We start from the raw sequence: 23991 nt of genomic DNA, 5'->3' as shown, positions 1-23991 counted from the left end.
CTACCGCGACGTTCTCGGCGCATGATAGTCTCTTCGCTGTTAGCCGTTCGCTCGGTCTGGGTCGTGTTTGCTAGCCGTGTCGCTAGTGGCTCTGTTTTCCTCGTCGTCTCGTCGTTAGCGTGTGCTCCGATGTGCCGGCTGTTAGCTTCGCTAGCATTAGCGTGAGCTCCGGCATGCCAGCTGTTTGCTTCGCTAGTGTTAGCGTGAGCTCCGGTATTCTTGCTATTAGCGTCGTTAGCGTGAGCTCCGTTTCGCCCGCTGTTTGCTTCGTTAGCGTTGTTAGCCACGCTTCTATGTCTCTTTGCTTTGGGTGTTGATATCCATGTTTCTGAGAGTAGGTTGAAACTATTTCCTGGCGGTACCGGGGGTGAGGTCCTGGTTCGTTTTTTTCTTTTTTCCTTGACAGTGATCCACTGCTTTGGTCTAGCTCCTTGGTTGTGCCAAGGACTGTCTTTTGGGTGGTGCTGTTCTGTAGCTACTAGCATAGGCCAGGTTTCAATCATGGTATTGTTGGCTATATTTGTAGTAGCTTCAAACATAGTCAAGGAATTGCTCATTCTGCCGTATTTGGTACAGGGCAGAAACCCGAGCCTCCAGCTCTACAATCTTCATACTCATCTTCAAGCAATTAGTACATTCTGTGGGAGAGCCGAGTCCCGGCATATTCCCTTATTTCCTGTCTTTTCAGGTTAGGCTAAACTGAAGCTAAGCTAGGTACTTAGCTGGTGGTGGTGGTGATGATGGTGATGGTGGTGATGGTGGTGGTGGTGGTGATGGTGGTGGTGGTGGTGGTGGTGGTGATGGTGGGTCACTCACTTCACAACCGGGGTCTTTATGAAATATCATACAGGAGAGCTGTCTGTCGCTCTCTCCTAAACGGGGCAGCTTCCGTCGCTCTCTCCTACACGGGGAGTTCCGTTGCCCTGGAGCTGTGCTATTACTCAGACAGCCAAAACCACTGTCGTCTTCCGTCTCGTTAAAACTCAAAATGAAGTATGAAGTATTCTCGCCTTTCATAAATATCCTCGACTTCAGCAGTGCCCGACATAGTCCTTTGTGTGTAGCTGATAAGACGGAGACTTCTTCATCTCGCCGGTCCTCCCACGGAGAGATCTCGCTACTCGTCCTTTCGGTGAAGTACTGCGGTCATAAATCTAAATAAATAAATTCACAGTTCTGGAGAAGTACCATAGGAACTGGGAGTTAACATACAGAGTATTTAGAGTTGAAAGGGCTATAATAAATCATTAAGGTAGCGATAGGTAGAAAAACACGGAGCGACAGTGAAAAGCAGCTTGCATAGCAGAAGCAGGAAGTGCTCCCGATGTCTGCACTTTATGCATTGCTTTTATTCTGTCAACTGTATACAAATTGTATGCCTATGTTCATTTTATGCTATTTTCTGTGAAGCACTTTGAGCTGCAATCCATGTATGAAAGGTGCTATATAAATAAAGTTATTATTATTATTATTATTATTATTATTATTATTATCCAATGGTCCTTTTAAAAAGTCTGAAATTGGCCTTGATGTTTTTTGATAACTGAGTTTTGATGGATATTGATTTTACTTATTTTATAAGGTTGCTCTGTAGAGTTACCTACATATTTAGTTAATGGGGTTTGTTTGTCGTTTGTCTTCAATTTAATTCCCACTTGTATGAAAATGGTTTTAAAATTGCCATATAGAAACCCACAGATTCTATGGTAGTTCTTACATTGCTTGGCTGAAGAAGTGCCAAGTCATACAGTAAATTAATTTGAGTTCAGCTTTGGTGGTGGGTAGTGAGGAGAGCATGCTGACATAAACATTTTATATATATATATTTTTAAATCATTTTATTTTTATATTATATTTATAATATATATTTATATTTCGAAAGGGTTTTCTTTCCTTTCTTTCTTTTAAAAATGTTGATCATTGATCAACATACTTCTGTCTCTTTCCGTTGATATCATCTCCACCCAGGTATTGGATGATGAGAAGGAGTCTGAGGATCTGGCCGGGCGAGGGGCCAAATCCAAGAAGAAGAAGAAGAAGAAGAAGAGAGCAGAGGAAGAAGGCGCCGCTGCTGCAGCCCAGGTTGGAGCAGATGACCTCCTGGTGTCTGATGTCTTGTGGCCTCGACACGTTATCTTATAGCTTTGGCACTTTGCCAGACGCTCAGAGAGGCACACATGACACTTAGTTAGTAATTTTCACTGTGGGTGTAGGAAGAAAATGGTGACTCATTGATATGTACTGTATGTGGAAATTCGATTGCATGGATCTGAAGAATAAATAATAAAAATAGTCAATCTATTAATCTATGAACTAATCATTTGGTGTAAGCGTTTAGTTGCATACATTTGGCTATTGCCTAATTATTCCTGTGACATTTTTGTACCCGTCATACTTTTCTTTTTAGAAATGTTTCAAAAGGAATTGAACTGCGGTGATGCATCAAATCTTTGGCTAAATTATGATTATTGAGCCAAATTGATGTTTAATTTACTTGATACATGCCAAATTTTAAATGTAAATGCATGAAAGTCATGTTTGTTAATTAATTAATTACAATTGCTTTATATTTATTTTCAGGTGATCAGTGCAGAGCTTTCTGCAGCGGCCTCGACCGCCCTGTCCTCCCAGAGCAGTAGGTCTTCATGAGTTACAGTATATATACACTCCTTGATGTGAACATACAGCATTATGTTATATAATAATAATACCGGTAATGTATATACATTCTTATTCAACTCGTTTTACTATTTGAAAATACATTTATGTAGCGTTGTTTGCAAATGAAATAATTTTGCCTCAATTTCATCAACATTTCTTTGAGCTCCAACGTTTTTGCACTTTCTAATTACTTTCTAATTCATTCAAATTGGGGCTGAGCATTGTGGATAAATATAAACATGGCAATGATCATATGGAATCTGTTTACTATCGATATTATACTGTATATCACAATATCTGCTTAGGAATGGGAAATATATGTTAATCCAATCGATGATCATCATACTAAACTGTGTGGTAATTAGAAGTGTGATCACATTTTCATTTTACATTCTTAAATATTTCTGAACATTTTGTGAACAATTAAGATTTGAGTTGATTTATGATTATGATTCACTATATCACAACTCTCTTTTAATGCTTTGCAAGGTGTACTTATTAGTCTCAATTGGTGCTTAATGCTAGTAAGACAACATTTATGTTGTTTTCTAAAGCCAAAGATGTTGTTCGCAATGACTTCCATATATCTACTGTGAATGAGTATGACATAGAGATTATCAGCATATAAATACCTCAGTATCTGGCTTGATGAAAGATGCACATTTAAATATAATGTGGCCGTTCTTGCCAGTAAACTGGCAGAATATTGTCTCCTTGTATAGGAATAGAGCCAGCTACCCTGTGATTAGCAGAAAGACAGTCTTCTTGTTTAGGAATAGAGCCAGTTCCAATGACTGTCTCACACTCAAAGCACCTAGAGTTTGTACTGAACTTGGGAAATCAGCTTTTAGCTTCTGTGCTCCTGACATGTGGAACATCATACAACAAACTCTAAAACTCAATATCATGGTCCGTTTAAATCCTTAATCACCAACCATTCCACCATAATACTACAGGGCTTTTTTTGTTTGTTTTTTTTACAAACCCTTATGACTGCACTTTGCACAATACAAATTGTATATTGTATTGTTTCCTGTATATTTACTGTATTTATCATGCATTTATTATTATGTTTGTACGCTCAACGTCATTAGAAATGAGGGCTTGCCCTCAATTAATCTTTGAGTTGAAATAAAGAATGAATATAAAAAAAAAGCCAGATACGGTGACACTGATGGAAGATATATATACAATGAATATCACTATACCAGCCATAATTATAATCGCCAGTCAATAAATATGAGTTTGACATTTCTTCCTGTTTCTCCAGAAAAGTCGGAGCAGACGTCGGAGCCTCCGAAGCCGTCTCAGAAGAAAAAAGTGCGGAGAGAGACAGCAAGTCAGATGGAAAGAATATCCACTTTTAATTAATATGCAAATGATTGTTCAGTGTGTAAAAATGCAATAATTTACCAGGTACAGATTTTTTTTCTTTCTGTGGGATAAATTGACTGTACTTTTTTCTATATGAAGTTTTAAGAAAAAGAAAGACGAGCGAGTGAGCAGTGGAGCTGCTTGGCTCACCAGCGTGAACCAGTGAAGGTCCCACGGACTGACATCTGATCTGATTTGCACTATGCGCTTCACTGCAAATGGGGGGGGTTGGGGTCAGGAGTGTTGGTTTTGCAGGGGTGGTACAATTTCTAAACGATTATTTTTCAATGGCATCAAAAGGTCGATTATTTTTGTGTTTGTTTGTTTGTTTATGATTGTTAACCCAAATGTAGAAAAAATAACAGAAGTTTTCAAGAGAAGTTTACTTTATTCTGTTGTGTGGCACTTTGTACTCATTTAATGAGTATGATGAACACTGAATTACTGAAAGCTTCGGCATAAAGTTGCTCCTTGAATGCTGGTCACAAATTGGCTTCAAAGATTTGACTCCAAAAGGCTAAGATTTTTATTTGGAGTGGGTAAACCCATCCTGGATTCTGAATCTGTACCAAATGGGCGGCTTGCTGATACTGTATGCAGCAGTTAATATCAACCACCAGGGGGCAGTGGTAACTTTATGAGATATGAAGTACAGAAACGCACCACTAGGTTGGTTTGAGGTTGTGTGTTTTTATTTATTTTTTCCCCACACTGCAGTGACGCCAGTCATGGGTCATGGCACTAGTATTCTCTCTACCTTTCTCATTCTGACTTTGTCTTTCCTTACTGTGCATTGATGTGTTTTTTTTTAGACAGTGATGGTCCCTATTGCACTCTATATTAGCTGTCAAGATGATCTTTTCTTTTCTTCCAACCTCTGTGCTGGAAAAAGCCATGCCATATGTACAGATTGTAAGGGCTTTTTCCTATTCTCTGTGGTTGCAATGTGCAAAAGGCTGTATCCACTTCCTTTTGATATTTTTTCATGCGTGTGTTTTTTTTTTTTTTTAATACCCATTTTCTTTTGCGGAATGTGAAATGTGTAATTGTTAGTTTTGTTACTGACTTCCTGTTGTTTTTTTTGACGATGGGAAAGTCCTTCTGTGATGTGAAAAATGGAAGCAGATGAAGGCGGAGGGTGAGAAGAGGGTGGGGCATAGAGAAGAGGGAGGGGCATAGAGCGAGGGTGAGAAGAGGGCGGGACATAGAGCAGCTTTAATTCCACGTGACGTCGGTCTTGTTTTCATAATGGCATATCTATCAGGAATTGAATTCTTATGGCCTTAACCTGTAGTTGTGTTCGTGTTGCGTCCTTTTTTCTTTTTTAATATACTGTAGTTTCCATCCACCTGCAAGTTTTGATTGATGTCAAAAATTTATTTAATCTTTGCATGACTTTGATAACAATTTCTTGTATAGGTTGATTACATGAAATGGACGGATGACTCGCTGTCAATTGTAGGAGTTGCTGTAGTACCACTCAGTGTGTGTGTGTGTGTATAGCCTTTGCGAGATGGAAATGTGGACTTGAGCATTTTCCGTAGATATTTGCTTTAGCAGAAATTGAAACAGCTGTGTTTTCGTTGGGCTTTGAGTGTGTATTCAACAAGCCTTAGTCCGTCAAGCTGTTGATTGGCTGGTGGCGGTACAGTATTTTTGCCCAGATCTTTGTAGACTTGATCAGTCATCAAGGACATGATATGTTGGTGTAGCTACAGACACCTGTATTTCTTTGTTTTTAATGATGATTAAGATGATAATGATTCAATCAATTTATTTATAAACTTGTCCTTAGGATTTGATTTTGAGAATGATTTTGTTTATCGAAGAAATAAAAATGAAATTTCTATGTTTGTTTGGTAAAGCAATTTTTAATTAAACAAATGCTTGATATTACTGTGTATTATACCCACAACTTTGTCTTTAAAGAGGAAAAGAAAATGTACGTTATTCCAGTGAATCATGAAAGTTTGCCTTTGATTTCTGAACATGAACAAATCTTCCAAAAGTAGAAATAATAGTCATAATAACCTTTCTTGGTTTTATGAGACAATTCTGAGAGCTGCTCCACTGTCAGCCTGGTTTGGTGGACAATAATAGTCTCCTATACTCTGTGTGTACATGTGTATATATATATATACAGAGAGAGATGTGCTCACATAATTACAGCAGCTTTTAGAGGTCATCACATCTGAAATGAAGAAATCAAAAAAATATGGTTTGATAGAAACTAATTAGCATTGAATTTGAGCAAAATTCTAATGTTATTTGGAAACTAGATTAAATACTCAAGTACAAGTTAAAATAAATTATGTGATTATTGAAAGAGTTTATGAAAATAAATTCCTAGGTGTAATAATAGACTATAAAATCTGCTGGAAATCTCACATAAAACATGTCCAATCTAAACTGTCAAGAAGCATTTCAGTCATGAGTAAAGTAAAGCACATTCTGGATAAAAAACCCACTCTACATTATCTACTGTTCACTAGTTTTACCATATTTAAATTACTGTGCTGAAGTCTGGGGAAACACTTATAAATTCTAGACTACAACAACCACTTTTTATGCTCCAAAATGGGCCATAAGGATAGTTCACATTGCAGGTTATCGTTCGTGATCACACAAACATTATTTTTAAAGTCAAAAACATTAAAGTTAAATGATCTTGTGGAATTTAAAATGGCACAATTAATGTATAAAGCAAAAGGTCATGTACTTCCAGGAAACATTCAATAACTTTCTTTGATAGGGAGGGGGGTTATAATCTGAGGAGAGAACTCAATTTAAAAGTTCTTAGTGTACGCACCATGAGAAGACACCATTTCAATATGTGGAGTGAAACTGGAACAGTCTGAATGTGGTGCTAAAGCAATGTCCAAATATGAGAATTCAAACTGATTTATAAGGAAATTATGTTCACGAGGTACAGGGATGAGGAAGGGACTTGATATTCACGGGTGTCTACATTTTTTAATGTTTTACATATATAGTTTTTTTTGCATATATATATATATTTGTTTTGAAATGTTTTAAATTAGTACACTCATTTGAGTAGTGGAAAAGGGGTAGGATTAAATAAGTGTATACTTCTTCCTACTCCTTTTCGAACATGTAAATTGAGTTATGTTTTGCTTTTGTTTAGTTATTTATTTAGTTTGAGTTATGTTTTGATTTTGTTTAGTTATTTATTTTGTTTGTATTCATTTACATGTTCGAAATAAAGATTTAAAAAAATTTATAATAATAATTACAATCAGGATTTAGAGTACAATTGGGTATTTAGCAGATGCTCTTATTATTTCACATTACCCAAACAAACCAAATAATTCAAATGGAGACCTCCATTCAAAGGAACTTTTGGTTTTACTCTCAATCCATGAAAACAGACCGTATTCTTTGGACCTAGTCTTAACCAATCACCTCTTGAGAACATACATTTAAAATCTGCAAGACTGAAGCCTCTCCCTCTGGTGGTTTCTATCCATTACTGATGTTTTGCTCTGTGTTTGCGATCATAAATAAAGAACTGTAATCCCAAATCTCAGATTAATATACTGATCTAATATGTCAGTGGCCTGGGCCGTGATTGGAGGGATTATCCCCCAGAGGTCTTGTGCCAGTGGCCCCTCTGGGACCCAGTCAATGTGGCCGGCCAATCGCGTGGCACGCGTGCAGCGCCTGACCTCCTTTAGTATCTCTATCTCACTCTCTGCCCCGCCCTCCCTCTCAGCTCATTTACCATCATATAATCCTTTATCTTTCCATTCATTCACCTTCATTTCACACATGTCTTTTTCTCTCCATGTTGATGTCTGCATAGATGTCCCAATATCCTTCCTCGTGAGTCTTACGTGTAATATGGTAAAATGTTTACACCCTAGAAATAGGAAAGGTTAATTAATTGGTAAATGGTGCATTTATTTAACAGCTTTTTAACATCTTTTATCCAAAGCACTACAATGTTTTCCTCATATTTTACCCATTCACTCACACATTCACACACCGACGGCGGAGGCAACCATGCAAGGTGCCAACCTGCTCATCGGGAGCAGTTAGGGGTTAAGTGTCTTGCTCAAGGACACTTCGACTCGCTGCCTGCCTGGGAGGAGCGGGAATCTAACCGGGAACCTCTGGATTACCAGACAACTGCTCTACCTCCTGAGCGACAGTGGCAGAGGTTCAACCTAACAAATAACCTTTTTTTGTCCTGAGGGATGGTCTTGCCAAACAATCCCTCTCTCTCTCTCTCAATTCATTTAGGATTTTCACAACACAGAATCTATCCCAATCTCTTCCTTTCTCTCCATTCATTCATCTTTCATTCCTGTCACGTTTCCCCCCTGTGACCGTCGCTCCCTCCCCGGTGCTTTCCTCACGGACAGGATTATGTGAATGGGAGGGCAGAACCCCTCACTGTGATGAGTGTATTTATAGGGAAGGAGGACAGGGGGTAGCTCATTCTAATTAAGATGACCAGAACGTGTTTTAACCCTTTCACTACCAAATGGTTAACCCTTTCACTGTCACACTACAGAAGGTTAACCCTTTCACTGCCACACAACAAAGGGTTAACCCTTTCACTACCACACTACAGAACGTCTGTAGTGTGATAGTGAAAAGTTAACCTTCTGTAGTGTGGTAGTGAAAGGGTTAAAAGCTTGTGTAGGCCGCAGGATGAGTTGGCAGACTTTTGAAGCCTCCATCGCTTTCTGTGTGGGCCCACATTATATATTTAATAGATGACCGAAGCCATATGGATAAAAATGCCTCTTTTTAGTTTACTCTCATTTAACCGGGCAAGTTGACTAAGAGCACAATCTTATGCACAGCAATGGCCTGGTTAGTAGAAGAGAGGGTTTGCACTCCTGACAAGCACAACTGCGGCCTTGTACCGTGTCGTTCGGTAGAGCAGTTGGTGGGTTAAGTGCCTTGCTCAAGGGCACCTCAGTGGTAGAGCGAAGAGCATGAAGAAGCATAGGAATGCGACATCGTATCATTATGAGAGTCCTGTTGGTCCTGAAAGGTTGCGTAACCACTGATTTATAAAGAAAATCCCATCGTATTTGAAACCTATATAACCCTCGGGAAGCAACGATTGTGATTGGAGGATCGAGAAAAGATCTTTGATATTGACAGTCTGCTAAGAAGGACGAAAATTCACCAGGCTGCATTAGATAAACATTCCCAATACAAGCTGACCTTGGATCCTGGATCTGTTTCCCCTCTTCAGTTCCCAGTCTAGCATGTGAAAGGATGGCAGTCTGTTCCCAGATCAGTGACTTTTAGCCAGCAGTGGAAAAATCCCCTGATGTGATGATGATGCTGTCCGCCCACGAGGACTTATGGCCGTGGAGACTGGACCATCTGTCAAGGACTGGTCTGGACTGCAACTCCCACAGACAGAGGGACACAGACAGAGGGACACAGACAGAGGGACACAGACAGGGGGACACTGACAGAGAGACACAGACAGAGGGACACTGACAGAGGGACACAGACAGAAGGACACAGACAGAAGGACACAGACAGAGGGACACTGACAGGGGGACACTGACAGAAGGACACAGACAGAGGGACACAGACAGAGGGACACAGACAGAAGGACACAGACAGAAGGACACAGACAGAGGGACACTGACAGAGGGACACAGACAGAAGGACACTGACAGGGGGACACTGACAGGGACACAGACAGAGGGACACTGACAGAGAGACACAGACAGAGGGACACAGACAGAGGGACACAGACAGAGGGACACAGACAGGGGGACACTGACAGAGGGACACAGACAGGGGGACACTGACAGAGAGACACAGACAGAGGGACACTGACAGAGGGACACAGACAGAAGGACACAGACAGAAGGACACTGACAGAGAGACACAGACAGAGGGACACTGACAGAAGGACACTGACAGAAGGACACAGACAGAGGGACACAGACAGAGGGACACAGACAGAGGGACACAGACAGAGGGACACAGACAGAGGGACACTGACAGAAGGACACTGACAGAAGGACACAGACAGAGGGACACAGACAGAGGGACACAGACAGAGGGACACAGACAGGGGGACACTGACAGAAGGACACTGACAGAAGGACACAGACAGAGAGACACAGACAGGGGGACACAGACAGAGGGACACTGACAGAAGGACACTGACAGAAGGACACAGACAGAGGGACACAGACAGAGGGACACAGACAGAAGGACACTGACAGAAGGACACAGACAGAGGGACACAGACAGGGGGACACAGACAGAGGGACACTGACAGAAGGACACAGACAGAGGGACACAGACAGAGGGACACAGACAGAAGGACACTGACAGAGGGACACAGACAGGGGGACACAGACAGAGGGACACAGACAGGGGGACACTGACAGAGGGACACAGACAGAGGGACACAGACAGGGGGACACTGACAGAAGGACACTGACAGAAGGACACTGACAGAGGGACACTGACAGAGGGACACAGACAGAGGGACACAGACAGAGGGACACTGACAGAAGGACACTGACAGAAGGACACAGACAGAGGGACACAGACAGAGGGACACAGACAGAGGGACACAGACAGAGGGACACAGACAGAGGGACACAGACAGAGGGACACTGACAGAAGGACACTGACAGAGGGACACTGACAGAGGGACACTGACAGAAGGACACTGACAGAAGGACACTGACAGAAGGACACTGACAGAGGGACACTGACAGAGGGACACAGACAGAGGGACACAGACAGAGGGACACAGACAGAAGGACACTGACAGAGGGACACAGACAGAGGGACACAGACAGAGGGACACAGACAGAGGGACACAGACAGACTCACCTGAAATCCAGGCGTCTTGCTCATGAGGAGGATAGTATTAGCCATTATACTGTACATGGACACATTCATTGAGCTGGTTTCAGAGTAAAATGTGACTTTTACCTCTAATGTAATCAGTGGAATCAAATAACAGTGGCTCAGGAGGTATGCGCAGTCGTCTTGACTCGTCTGGTAATCGGAAGGTTCCCAATTAGATTCCCGCTCCTCCTGGGCAGCGTGTCGAAGTGTCCTTGAGCAAGACACTTAACCCTTAACTGCATGGTTGCCTCCGCCATCGTCGGTGTGTGAATGTGTGAATGTCAGGAACAAAATTGTAAAGCGCTTTGGATAGAAGCGCTATATAAATGCACCATTTACCATTTATCCTATAAACATATTAGGAATGGTTTAATTGCTATGGCAAGAACAGTGTTAAATCCACACAGCGCCAAACTCTTGCAAAGCACTCAATGTAATCATTCATCAAACCATTATAATTAAAGGGAACACATCGCGTGTGTGTGCGTGCGTGTGTGTGTGCGTGCGTGCGGGTGTGTGTGTGTGTGGAGGGGGCGGGCTATCTGGTTGAAAATGCCTCTAGTCTCAGCGCATCAGTAAATGGAAATATACTGTATTGCTCAGCATCCATGATCCATCCGCACCAATTCTGATCTCGGTCAGAGTCCTCCTCGGGGTCACGTGTCCCCGGGATGAGCTGCTAGATTACCGTTAGGTCAGCAGCGGCAGCAGTCAGACGCAGATCTCGAACGAACAGAACACCGAATGCGGCGGTCGTGACAAAGTCGGACGGGCTCCACCGAACTCTTTTTGGGGGCAGCTGCAGAAGCCTTTATTTTATTCCCCCCCCGGTAGCATTCATGAAATAGCTCCGCTATTTTTTTTTCTTGGGAATAAACTTCAGAATGATCTCCCCGTGGGACGGCTGGTACTCGACCAGCTGCTGCCTGTGCTGCCATGTTCGGACGGGCACCATTATCCTGGGGGTATGGTACATGGTGAGCGACGTTCTGGATTTTGATTATTATTTAGACTGTTATGTTTGAAATCCGTGTCGAGATACAAACACACGTGCAAATGTTACATGTTTGTTTGTCAATACGTGTGTTTATTTGCGGGAGGGAATCTCCTCCTGTTTTGCACTTGTTTTTCGTCACCATGATTCATTGCTTGGCCATTTTGAGAGAGAGAGAGAGAGAGAGAGAGATGGATTTGCGAATATTCCCTCATTTATCATTTGGAGTCTAGTGTTATTATGAATACATTGTAACCATTCTTAAACGCTAATTATTTCGATATATTGTATATTGCAGCCTGATTATACTTTATCCCAAGATGACAACAATGCCCATTTGGCTGTGGGATTTGTTTTGTCCTATTTCAAAAGAGATAGTCTTTAATTGCTTCTGTTTTTAGATGCAGGTGAGCTATGGTCTTAAAATAGTTCAGTAAGCTCGGTAAATCCATGACCTAACATCAGTCCCCTAAGGTTTTTGGACGTTACTATTCATTAAAATGCTGGAAAGCAGTTCCTGGCTTCAGATAAACATGAAAACTACTTGGAGAATAATAGCCAACCATTGACTGACTTGCTCATGCTTTGAATGTCCCATTGCCACACTTAGAGGCTTTGCTTTGTGGACAGATAGGAGCTGGACCAACAGTTCAGCAACCATTTCAAACACAAACATCATGGCATTGTTGTCGTTATGATCAGCAGGAAGGAAGACTATACCGATTTTTTTCTAGTGCAATAATTGAAAATCTGATTGATTAAAAAACAAACAAAACAAGAAGCCACATTTGGGAAAATGCATCATTGTATGTAAATAACCAACATTATAAGCTGTCAACTGACCTATATAGCCTCAAGTGGCAATTTTAAACTATAAAGCGTTTCAAATGGTCATTCAACATACTTAGTACGGTGAATATGTTTATGTTGGCTATACTGAAATCTAAACAAGGCAGCCATTACTACTAAACACCTAATAAGACCACAGCTTAACACTTTTGGAGGATAATTTACCCCAAAGCCTGGGACAAGATAGCATTCTATTGTGGCTAACATGTCCCCTTAAAATAGGGAACAAAATTTAGGTCCTTCTATACTGTTGTTAAACAGATACTGTAGGAAGTTGCTGCATGTGATTTTCCAAAGATATTGTTGAAAACTAGGGCTTGTAGTGATTGTTGGTGAAAGATCGTTTACAAAAAAAATTACAAATTTAACCACATACGATTTTTATATTTGGAAAAATATAACACATACACTTTTCACAAATCTTAACAATTAATTATGTTACCCTTTTTGACCCCAGCAGCCTCTCATTTTGGGATTTGGTATTCTACTTTAATATGTTCCTGGGTGGAGGGTTTGTTTACATTCCTGAATCACATGCACCACATGGAGAAGTACCATGACCAGACATCCCCAAAAGTCTTATTTCATAATTCAAAGTTTCCGAATGGACTTTTGGATTAAACCAAGTTGTGTGATGAACGGTCTTTCCCAGAACATTACACGGGTCGAGCTACGCTCGCTTTGCGTGCTAACGTTAACCCTTTCACTACCACACTACAGAAGGTTAACCTTTCACTACCACACTACAGACGGTTTAACCTTCTGTAGTGTGGTTGTGAAAGGGTTAACCCTTTGGTAGCGTGGTAGTGAAAGGGTTAAATATCAGTGTTGATAAGAAGGAGCCGCCTGCCAACAAAGGTGTTGTTTCAACAAATGTCACTAAATGGATTACCATCCAAACATTATTGAAGACTCCTGTGAGTAAGTACTACTACGTACGTCTAACCTTTCCTAACCATCTCGTGACACACACACATTTATTTAATTAAATCACAAAATCGCAGGCACGATCGCAATTGCGATCGTGCAGCACTATATTGAGTATTAAAGTGAGAAAATATTTCTCTGAACGTGCGTTAACTTCACTCATGGCTTCTCATCTGTATGAGATCAAAGAGGAAAACATCACTAAAACTTTAAAAGCCATAACTCAGAATAACTCCCACGCCAGTCCTGTCTCGCAGCCTAAACCCCAAGAGGAACTCAAGGATGAAGTAAAGGGTGATTTCACTGTTCCTAACCTTTCTCCTTTTATGTTCCTATCTTATTATTATTCCCACGTAGCTCATCAACGCGGTGGTTCTACTCATCCTGCTGTCGGCTCTCAATGACCCGGTCCAATACCGCTACCACCTTACCAGCTCTGAGCTGGGCACCGACATCGATGTCATGGACGATGCAAGTGAGTGACCGCCACCACTGAGCTGTCACATGTCCACTTAAACTGACCCAGGAGCTGTCACACTTAAACTGACCCAGGAGCTGTTACACTTAAACTGACCCAGGAGCTGTCACATGTCACACTTAAACTGACCCAGGAGCTGTCACACTTAAACTGACCCAGGAGCTGTTACACTTAAACTGACCCAGGAGCTGTCACACTTAAACTGACCCAGGAGCTGTCACACTTAAACTGACCTAGGAGCTGTTACATGTCACACTTAAACTGACCCAGGAGCTGTCACATGTCACACTTAAACTGACCCAGGAGCTGTCACATGTCACACTTAAACTGACCCAGGAGCTGTTACATGTCACACTTAAACTGACCCAGGAGCTGTCACATGTCACACTTAAACTGACCCAGGAGCTGTTACACTTAAACTGACCCAGGAGCTGTCACACTTAAACTGACCCAGGAGCTGTCACACTTAAACTGACCCAGGAGCTGTCACACTTAAACTGACCCAGGAGCTGTCACACTTAATCTGACCCAGGAGCTGTTACACTTAAACTGACCCAGGAGCTGTTACACTTAAACTGACCCAGGAGCTGTTACACTTAAACTGACCCAGGAGCTGTTACACTTAAACTGACCCAGGAGCTGTTACACTTAAACTGACCCAGGAGCAGCTGACACATTCTTCACAACTTCTTCACTACCACAATTTGGATGAAAACAATTGGACTTTCTGCTGTGGCTGAGTTGTAAGCTCTGTTGTTTTGGTTTTGGTAATAGCTGTAATAGTAGCTTCCATGGTTTATTATAGGTGAGATATCTTTAGGCGTAAGATCTCATTGAAAACAGTTCATTTGAAGGGCTGTTCTGATTCAGGGTGAGGGGAGCCGAGACAGACGGATGAAGCAGAAACAGAAAGTAGCACTGCAGGCATGTGATTCAGGTGGATCCAGTCAGCAGCTCTTTTGGAATCTTGTTATAATTTATTCAATAAATAGATGTGTTTCAATTTTGGGAGTTAAATTGTGGAATAGTCTTAGTGACGGGTTGAAGTTGTGTACAGTTTTGAGTAAAACATCAAACATTTATTTTCTCTTTTCTTTTTTCTCTTAAAGAAAAAGAAAGAAATTATATCTTGCAGCATATTTTAAAAATGTCTTTCTTATATTAAAGTATATTTAGTTTTTAAGAATTGTAAAGGATAGGCAAAAATAAGCATGTGCTTCAGCCTATTCCTTTTTTTGGTCATTGAGTTTGGATTTTGTGTGTGAGCTTACTTTGAATATGTACATTTGTGATTTTTTTCTTTTTTTTTCTTTTCCTTTTGAAAGTCCACACATGTGTGTTTTTGATTTATCTGTAAACAAAGACCGAAAATAAAACTATTCATCATCATCAATAATATTTAGAGCTCTTTTGATCCTTGAAGCTTTATTCCCCTGCTTCCCAATATTGCAGAATGAAATAGGCAACATTTAAACTTGAATTTGAGTTGTTTTGTGTTTGTAATTTAAACAAAATAACTAGAAAATGTCCAGAACCGCTGTGCAGACATGGTGGTGTACTTCTAAAGTGAATTTATGAGATTAGATTCAAATTCATTGTCATTATACAGCACAAGTACAGTAGTACAGTACTTTTCCATATGCGAGCCAATAAGCAAAGTTGTCAGCAGGAGCTCACTAAACTCTGTTGATACATTTTAAAACTATAACAAGTGTACAGATTTCATAGTCCAGATTTTGTCATAATAATGTAATAATTGAATATCATACCATCGAAAGCTTAACTAACACTATGTCACAGCATTGTGTTTATAAATACCGGTAAATTAAATGAGGAAAGAAAGGGGAAAAAACGCACACATTCATATCAACGCGTCACAATGCGTCAGTTCTTCAGCCCAGCTACAGACCTACCTGTACACCTCTTAAAGGGATAGTTCAGATTTTTAGAACCCTAGCCACATTTCCTACTTACCAATGATGATCGGTAGAGTCCTTTCCATGCTGTTGCTCATACTAGGTCAGACTAGTCAGCCACAAACCAATGCAAAGTCAATGGGGTCAAGTTCCTGTCTGTACAAGCTGACTGAGGCTCACTGAAGTCTACTGTGTGTTGCACCGTGGAGTATATTTCGGTAACCTTCAGTCAGCTTGCACAGACAGGAGCTTGACCCCATTGACTTTGCATTGGTTTGTGGCTGACTAGCCGGATCTGTGGGCATCCAATGTGAAGAACAGCATGGGTTGTTTGGAGAAAGGTAAGCAGCAAACAGGGCTAGGGTTCCAACAAACAGAACTATCCCTTTTAAGAGGTCCCCTCTGCACTCTTTACATAAAAAAACAGGAGTGCTAACTGTTTCCCCTCCGGCTGCTGTCGTCGTTCATCACGGGTGCCGTGTCGGATGCCACGGGCCACTCTGGCACCGGCTGCTCTGATTAAAAACGACGGTTGTAATTCTCAGACAGATTAAAGGACCGTGTCCGTCGACTCCCTCGGCCGAGTGAAGGCTGTCTTTTTCATATTTGATTATCTGTCGTCTACACGGTTTTGTTGTCCAAATGAATTCCGAAGAGCTAAAAAGCAAATGTAAACCAACGATTCCTGAACTATGGTTTCAGTTTGATACACTATATCACACATCCCAGTACCATGAACATCCACCTGTATTATCTAACAAGTCAAATTCCATACCGAAGCAGATATATAATATTGATGTAAAGGAAGTCCTTTGCCCATATGGGGGTGGAGGTGGTGATGGTGAATGGTGGTATCTTGTTTTGTAAAAGGCAGGCATCAATAATACAGAGTTCAATCCAGACAACTCCAGTTGTGTGTGTGTGTGTGTGTGTGTGTGTGTGTGTGTGTGTGTGTGTGTGTGTGTGTGTGTGTGTGTGTGGTGTGTGTGTGTGGTGCACAGGGGGGATTAGGAGGTGAGAGTATCATTTCCTGGGTCTTAATGAAGTGTTAGAACTGTAATCATCACTGCGGCTGAGTTGCAACGGCAGAGCAGGAGTCTGAGCACATGTATGTTTATTCAGTGTTACGTGACTGAGTGTCTTATCAGGGTTCACAGAGGGTCTTAACTTCTCAGGGGGAAATGTCCGAGGCTGCAATGTAAGCAGTATGGTAATACTAGCAGTATTATATAATCAGTAATCAGTTCCCCCACAACAATTCATATGTAAATAAATCAACATGATGGAACCAGTAATCACTAACTTTACAGCCCCCGGTGAGAACTTATCTGAGAACACCCAGCTAGAAACTGTGCCTATAACAATCAAGCTTGTGCAGCGCCAGTCAGGTAAAGAGAACCTGACTGCGCCAGTCAGGTAAAGAGAAGTCAGAACCTGAGGTAAAGAGAACCTGAGGTAAAGAGAACCTGAGGTAAAGAGAACCTGAGGTAAAGAGAACCTGAGGTAAAGAGAAGTTAGAACCCGAGGTAAAGAGAACCTGAGGTAAAGAGAAGTTAGAACCTGAGGTAAAGAGAAGTCAGAACCTGAGGTAAAGAGAACCTGAGGTAAAGAGAAGTTAGAACCTGAGGTAAAGAGAACCTGAGGTAAAGAGAACCTGAGGTAAAGAGAAGTTAGAACCCAAGGTAAAGAGAACCTGAGGTAAAGAGAAGTTAGAACCTGAGGTAAAGAGAAGTCAGAACCTGAGGTAAAGAGAACCTGAGGTAAAGAGAACCTGAGGTAAAGAGAAGTCAGAACCCGAGGTAAAGAGAACCTGAGGTAAAGAGAAGTTAGAACCTGAGGTAAAGAGAAGTCAGAACCTGAGGTAAAGAGAAGTTAGAACCTGAGGTAAAGAGAACCTGAGGTAAAGAGAAGTCAGAACCCGAGGTAAAGAGAACCTGAGGTAAAGAGAAGTTAGAACCTGAGGTAAAGAGAAGTCAGAACCTGAGGTAAAGAGAAGTCAGAACCCGAGGTAAAGAGAACCTGAGGTAAAGAGAAGTTAGAACCTGAGGTAAAGAGAACCTGAGGTAAAGAGAACCTGAGGTAAAGAGAAGTCAGAACCCGAGGTAAAGAGAACCTGAGGTAAAGAGAAGTTAGAACCTGAGGTAAAGAGAAGTCAGAACCTGAGGTAAGGAGAACCTGAGGTAAAGAGAACCTGAGGTAAAGAGAAGTCAGAACCCGAGGTAAAGAGAACCTGAGGTAAAGAGAACCTGAGGTAAAGAGAACCTGAGGTAAAGAGAAGTCAGAACCTAAAGAGGTAAAGAGAACCTGAGGTAAAGAGAATTCAGAACCTAAAGAGGTAAAGAGAAGTCAGAACCCGAGGTAAAGATAACCCGAGGTAAAGAGAACCTGAGGTAAAGAGAAGTCAGAACCTAAAGAGAACCTGAGGTAAAGAGAAGTCAGAACCTAAAGAGAACCTGAGGTAAAGAGAAGTCAGAACCTGAGGTAAAGAGAAGTCAGAACCTAAAGAGGTAAAGAGAAGTCAGAACCTGAGGTAAAGAGAAGTCAGAACCTGAAAAGAACCTGAGGTAAAGAGAACCTGAGGTAAAGAGAAGTCAGAACCTAAAGAGGTAAAGAGAAGTCAGAACCTAAAGAGGTAAAGAGAAGTCAGAACCTAAAGAGGTAAAGAGAAGTCAGAACCTAAAGAGAACCTGAGGTAAAGAGAAGTCAGAACCTAAAGAGAACCTGAGGTAAAGAGAAGTCAGAACCTAAAGAGAACCTGAGGTAAAGAGAAGTCAGAATCTAAAGAGGTAAAGAGAAGTCAGAACCTAAAGAGGTAAAGAGAAGTCAGAACCTAAAGAGGTAAAGAGAAGTCAGAACCTAAAGAGAACCTGAGGTAAAGAGAAGTCAGAACCTAAAGAGGTAAAGAGAAGTCAGAACCTGAGGTAAAGAGAACCTGAGGTAAAGAGAACCTGAGGTAAAGAGAAGTCACCTGGCGCAGCGTGATCATATGTCTTAAAATCTTTACTTTTGTAACGCCATGGGGAAGTAATATCTGACTGTAAGTAATTCTGGGACTATAGCTATTTTTTTTAATCCACTTTTTCTCCTATATTTTCTGTATTTTTTTCCCACCCCAATTTTAGTCGTTATGCCAATTCCCCCCTCCCCTTCCTGGTTGTTGCGCGCATTTGCCCCCTACTTGCCGGTCTAGGGAGCCCTGAAGTCTATCACATGCTTCCTCCGATACATAGGAGACAGCCAGCAGCCTCTTTTCACCTGACAGCGCGGACTCTCATTGGTGAAGTGTAACGCGTGGGAGGATCACACTACTTTCACCAGTTCCTTCCCTTGCTGTGCAGGCGCCCTGACCGACCTGTAGGAGTCGCTGTTTACAACGACCAGGATACCACCCACCGGCTTCCCACCCGCTGACACCGCCAATTGTGTCAGTATGACGACCGGCCAAGCCGGAGGCACCGCTGACAGCCAGATTCGATACCAGTGTATCTGCGGTGGTAGACAGACGCTTAGTCCGCTGCGCTACCCGGCCGCCTGGACTATAGCTATTTGAAATGGGTATTAAATTCTATTCAAAGTGGTCTTAAAGAATCGTTGAAACCTGGAGATCTCCGTGTGAGAGAACGGGCCAGTACATTACATAAAAAGTCCAGGTTTGTCGCTCAGCTTCTTGGCCAGCCGCTTAGACGGCGGAGGGGTCAACGAGGACAAGGCTGCCGGTTCAAGTTCCACTTGATACGCGGCCCGGATGTTGCCTTTGTAGCATGATATGGTGGTATATTGGCTCGACTGACTCGCCTGAAATAGTGAGAGAGAGAGAGAGAGAGAGAGAGAGGTCTCTTGTTGCGATGACACTTTCAAAGACGATTGATGGATGAGGAAGAGGGTTACACTGTTAAATGTAGCACCTGTTGTATAACAATGACCTGTGTGCTGGCAGAGAAACGGTGAGAGATAATAATAATTATCAGCATAATATTAATAACAGCATAGCTGCTTGTTCTTTTGTCTTTTCTTTTTTACACATAATATTACAGGATAGCACATGATTTGATAGGACGAGGTAAGCGTTTGATTCTTTCTCAGGGGGAAGTTGAGTTGTAGGGGAACCATCATCAGCATGTTTACTAAATGTATGAGTGTCCCATTTTAGCCTGTCCTTACCGTTGGTATGTGTGACCGTTTCAAAATGATTGCCATAAGATATAAAACTGTGCTCAGGATAGCGTGGGTCATATCCTCAGTTCCTCCAACAACATCCCCCTTGCAGTCACCTCATCTCCAAGTGTTTCAACGCCACTTTCTGTTTTTGTTCTGATTGACTTCAAAATATACAGTACATGTATAATTACATTTTATAAAATATTATAATTTCTTCACAATAATTCTATATCGCGGTTGACATTATAGTAAATAAATACCTTTGCATGGATCCATGAAGGTATGCCCTCATATTCTGTATACTTTCCATCCATGGGTACAAAGTCTCGTGTGGTAATCATGTCCAGAGACAATGTGATTGGTGGATCGCTACGTCAATCATTATTTTGTAAATGGTCAGTAATTGTTGAACAATTCACAATGAAGTGAGATGGATGATTTGACTAATTGTGACGTCCATTGTTGTCGCCGACTTCATTTCATTGTGCTCTGTACTTGTAATGTACTCATGCAGTGACAGTACATTTTATCTAATCTAATGTTTCTTCCCCACAGACATCTGTATAGCCACCGCGATATCGCTCCTCATGATTCTAATATGCGGCATGGCGACGTATGGAGCTTACAAGGTAATGGGACACACACGCTACACATGTGGCTCGGTCTATAATTTTCAGTCAAATAAACCACCATTTTTAACACATTTGAAATGTTCCACAATGTTGCGAAGAGGAGAATGATAGGTTTCTACGAATTGCTTTATTATTGATCTGGTCCTGATATCAAGCCAGCTATGGTCTGTTGAATATTAATGTTCAATTCTGTTTTGGAGAAAATGACCTTCATGAATTTAATGCACTGGAATAAAGTGTTACACTATTCTGAATGTATCATCAACATGATACAGATAATGAAAGCCCAGACATAGTTTTAGTAAAATATAGCATATATAACGCAATATATAATGCAAAACAAATCAAATCAATCAACATTTTGATGAAAACATCACTCGAATGCAAATAATCCAATGGCAACTTTCGACTGAAAATTATAGAACACATGAACATGAAATGTACATACATTTAATTGAATCAAACTTAATGTCTTTCTCTCCGTCTCTCTCTCTCTCCCCCTCGCTCTCTCCCCCTCTCTCTCTCTCCCTCTCTGTCTCTCTCTCTCCCCCTCTCTCTCCACAGCAACATGCAGCCTGGATCATTCCATTCTTCTGCTACCAAATCTTCGACTTTGCCCTTAACACCTTGGTAGCCATTAGCGTGGTGGTTTACCCCAACACCGTGCAGGACTATCTCCAGCAGCTGGTGAGCAGAACACACCCTCCACCTCAGACATCCAGTCAAACCTTAACCTCCACCTCAGACATCCAGTCAAACCTTAACCTCCACCTCAGACATCCACTCAAACCTTAACCTCCACCTCAGACATCCACTCAAACCTTAACCTTCACCTCAGACATCCACTCAAACCTTAACCTCCACCTCAGACATCCACTCAAACCTTAACCTCCACCTCAGACATCCACTCAAACATTAACCTCCACCTCAGACATCCACTCAAACCTTAACCTCCACCTCAGACATCCAGTCAAACCTTAACCTCCACCTCAGACATCCACTCAAACCTTAACCTCCACCTCAGACACCCACTCAAACATTAACCTCCACCTCAGACATCCAGTCAAACCTTAACCTCCACCTCAGACATTCAGTCAAACCTTAACCTCCACCTCAGACATCCACTCAAACATTAACCTCCACCTCAGACATCCACTCAAACCTTAACCTCCACCTCAGACATCCACTCAAACATTAACCTCCACCTCAGACATCCACTCAAACATTAACCTCTACCTCAGACATCCAGTCAAACCTTAACCTCCACCTCAGACATCCAGTCAAACCTTAACCTCCACCTCAGACATCCACTCAAACATTAACCTCCACCTCAGACATCCACTCAAACATTAACCTCCACCTCAGACATCCACTCAAACCTTAACCTCCACCTCAGACATCCACTCAAACATTAACCTCCACCTCAGACATCCACTCAAACCTTAACCTCCACCTCAGACATCCACTCAAACCCTCCAACAAAAGGGGTTCCTTAAGACTTTTGGTTGTTATATTTCAGAATCAGAAATACTTTATTTGCTCAAGAATGTAATGTTGCAGGAATTTGTCTCGATGACAATGGTGCAAAGACATAATTCCAATGTATCACATTGGGTGGGACTGGATGAATGTTAAAGGAGACACATTCTGGAAACCAGGGCCCTCATTCATCAACGTGACGTAGAAAATGTTCTATTTCCATACTTAAGCACGGAATTTAGAATCTGTGCACGCACAAAAAAAACGGGATTTATCACACGTGCATACACAGGTTCTACGCACACCTGTCTTGATAAATATGACTTTGATCCTATGTTTGAGCTTGTGCACTGTTTTAAGTATTTGCATACCAGAACCGCCCCGATTAACCATATACGGTAATGGAATACCCCCATGAAATGTGGAAAAATGGACTAAGCCGAGGGAAGCGTGTTATGTGACAGGCTGACAGACGTGTACACGTACGGTGATGTCGGATATGATATCTATTAACCATTGCTGCCTGGGCAGCACAAACACTAATAAAGACCGTGCTGGAATATGACTGCCTTTTCCCGTTTTGTTTGATTAATACCCAGGGATTAAAGTTCTCCTCAATTTTATTCCAAATCGCGATGGATTTTCCGTAAATTTTCTACCTGCTGCATATGATTTCTAGAGGCATACAATCTATTTTGATGTCAGTATTGGGTAGCCTATATAAACAATAATACGAGAGCATATACAAGAACAATGAATCTCACTGCCATGTATGATGTAGCCTATACGACATGTGTAGCCTGCCTATATGTGATCAATACAAACTTGAACTTGAATTCCATCATGTCTGTGTGCGGGTCACTGCGGGAACTCACAAGGCTGTTGTCACAATGTAAATAAGAACGTGCACTGAAAAGTTACAGTATGTAGTTGGTTGATTATTTGTATGACAGTCAGTAAACCCTTGCGAAAAGTATCCGTTTTATTTAATGAATTGAAAACATGCAGCATGCCTTTCCTCCCGGCATGCAGCAACAACATGTATCAGGCAAATGCGCATCGCAACATTGACTGAGTGGAATCCCTTTCTATTCACATAACTGCATTTGTGATGGAGCTTTGACAGCTACAGTAACAGTCTATTGCTCGGTCCATCTCCAATATCACGATGGACCGTGCCGGTGGCAAAGACCCGAGGGTGGAGAGGACTTGAATGAATTCCATCATCATATTTATATGTTGTGTCTGTCCACTATGTTTGTTACTTTGTTATTCCCCCCCCCCTATCTATGTAAAGCGACCTTGGGTCTCTTGAAAGGCGCTATATAAAATGAATAATAATAATAATAATAATAATTATTATTATTATTATTATTATTATTATTATTATTATTATTATTATTATTATTATTATTATTATTATTATTATTATTGTTATTATTATTATTATTATCACATGTGCGGGAGCTCACAAATAGACTGTTAGTCTCAGTGAAGTTTCAACGGAGGTCATCTATTCTAACCAACAAATTGAAGTAGAAAGCATTTCGTGACCAATCTTATTTGGAAACATGACACACAAAATAATTCGCTTTTTATTTTAAACAATATTTAATCGCGTTTGGAGGTTGGTGTTCTGCGTCTGCCCCCCCC

At 41.4% G+C, this 23991-nt stretch overlaps 2 protein-coding genes across 3 annotated transcripts in view; both read left to right on the top strand.

Annotated features, from left to right (window-relative positions):
* mtdha (metadherin a) overlaps positions 1 to 5886 on the top strand; it is a 49949-nt gene extending 44063 nt beyond the window's left edge. For both annotated transcript variants that reach the window (XM_084311703.1, XM_084311702.1), the window contains 3 exons: positions 1969 to 2082; positions 2581 to 2635; positions 3932 to 5886. In XM_084311703.1, the coding sequence (XP_084167829.1) occupies positions 1969 to 2082; positions 2581 to 2635; positions 3932 to 4032 (270 nt within the window). In that variant the 3' untranslated portion in view covers positions 4033 to 5886. The remainder of the gene's footprint in view (positions 1 to 1968; positions 2083 to 2580; positions 2636 to 3931) is intronic.
* A 5741-nt stretch (positions 5887 to 11627) lies between these two features.
* The window catches only part of laptm4b (lysosomal protein transmembrane 4 beta), a 40821-nt gene continuing 28457 nt past the window's right edge, over positions 11628 to 23991 (top strand). Inside the window, exons 1-4 of the mRNA XM_084312830.1 lie at positions 11628 to 11882; positions 14033 to 14150; positions 20783 to 20856; positions 21424 to 21546. Coding sequence (XP_084168956.1) covers positions 11790 to 11882; positions 14033 to 14150; positions 20783 to 20856; positions 21424 to 21546 — 408 coding nt within the window. The 5' untranslated portion in view covers positions 11628 to 11789. The remainder of the gene's footprint in view (positions 11883 to 14032; positions 14151 to 20782; positions 20857 to 21423; positions 21547 to 23991) is intronic.

Source organism: Notolepis coatsorum (assembly GCF_963971535.1).
Source record: "Notolepis coatsorum genome assembly, chromosome: 4".
In the NCBI taxonomy this organism is placed as follows: Eukaryota; Metazoa; Chordata; class Actinopteri; order Aulopiformes; family Paralepididae; genus Notolepis; species Notolepis coatsorum.
Note: the sequence above shows the minus strand (reverse complement) of the source record. Positions and strands in the feature narration are given on the sequence as shown.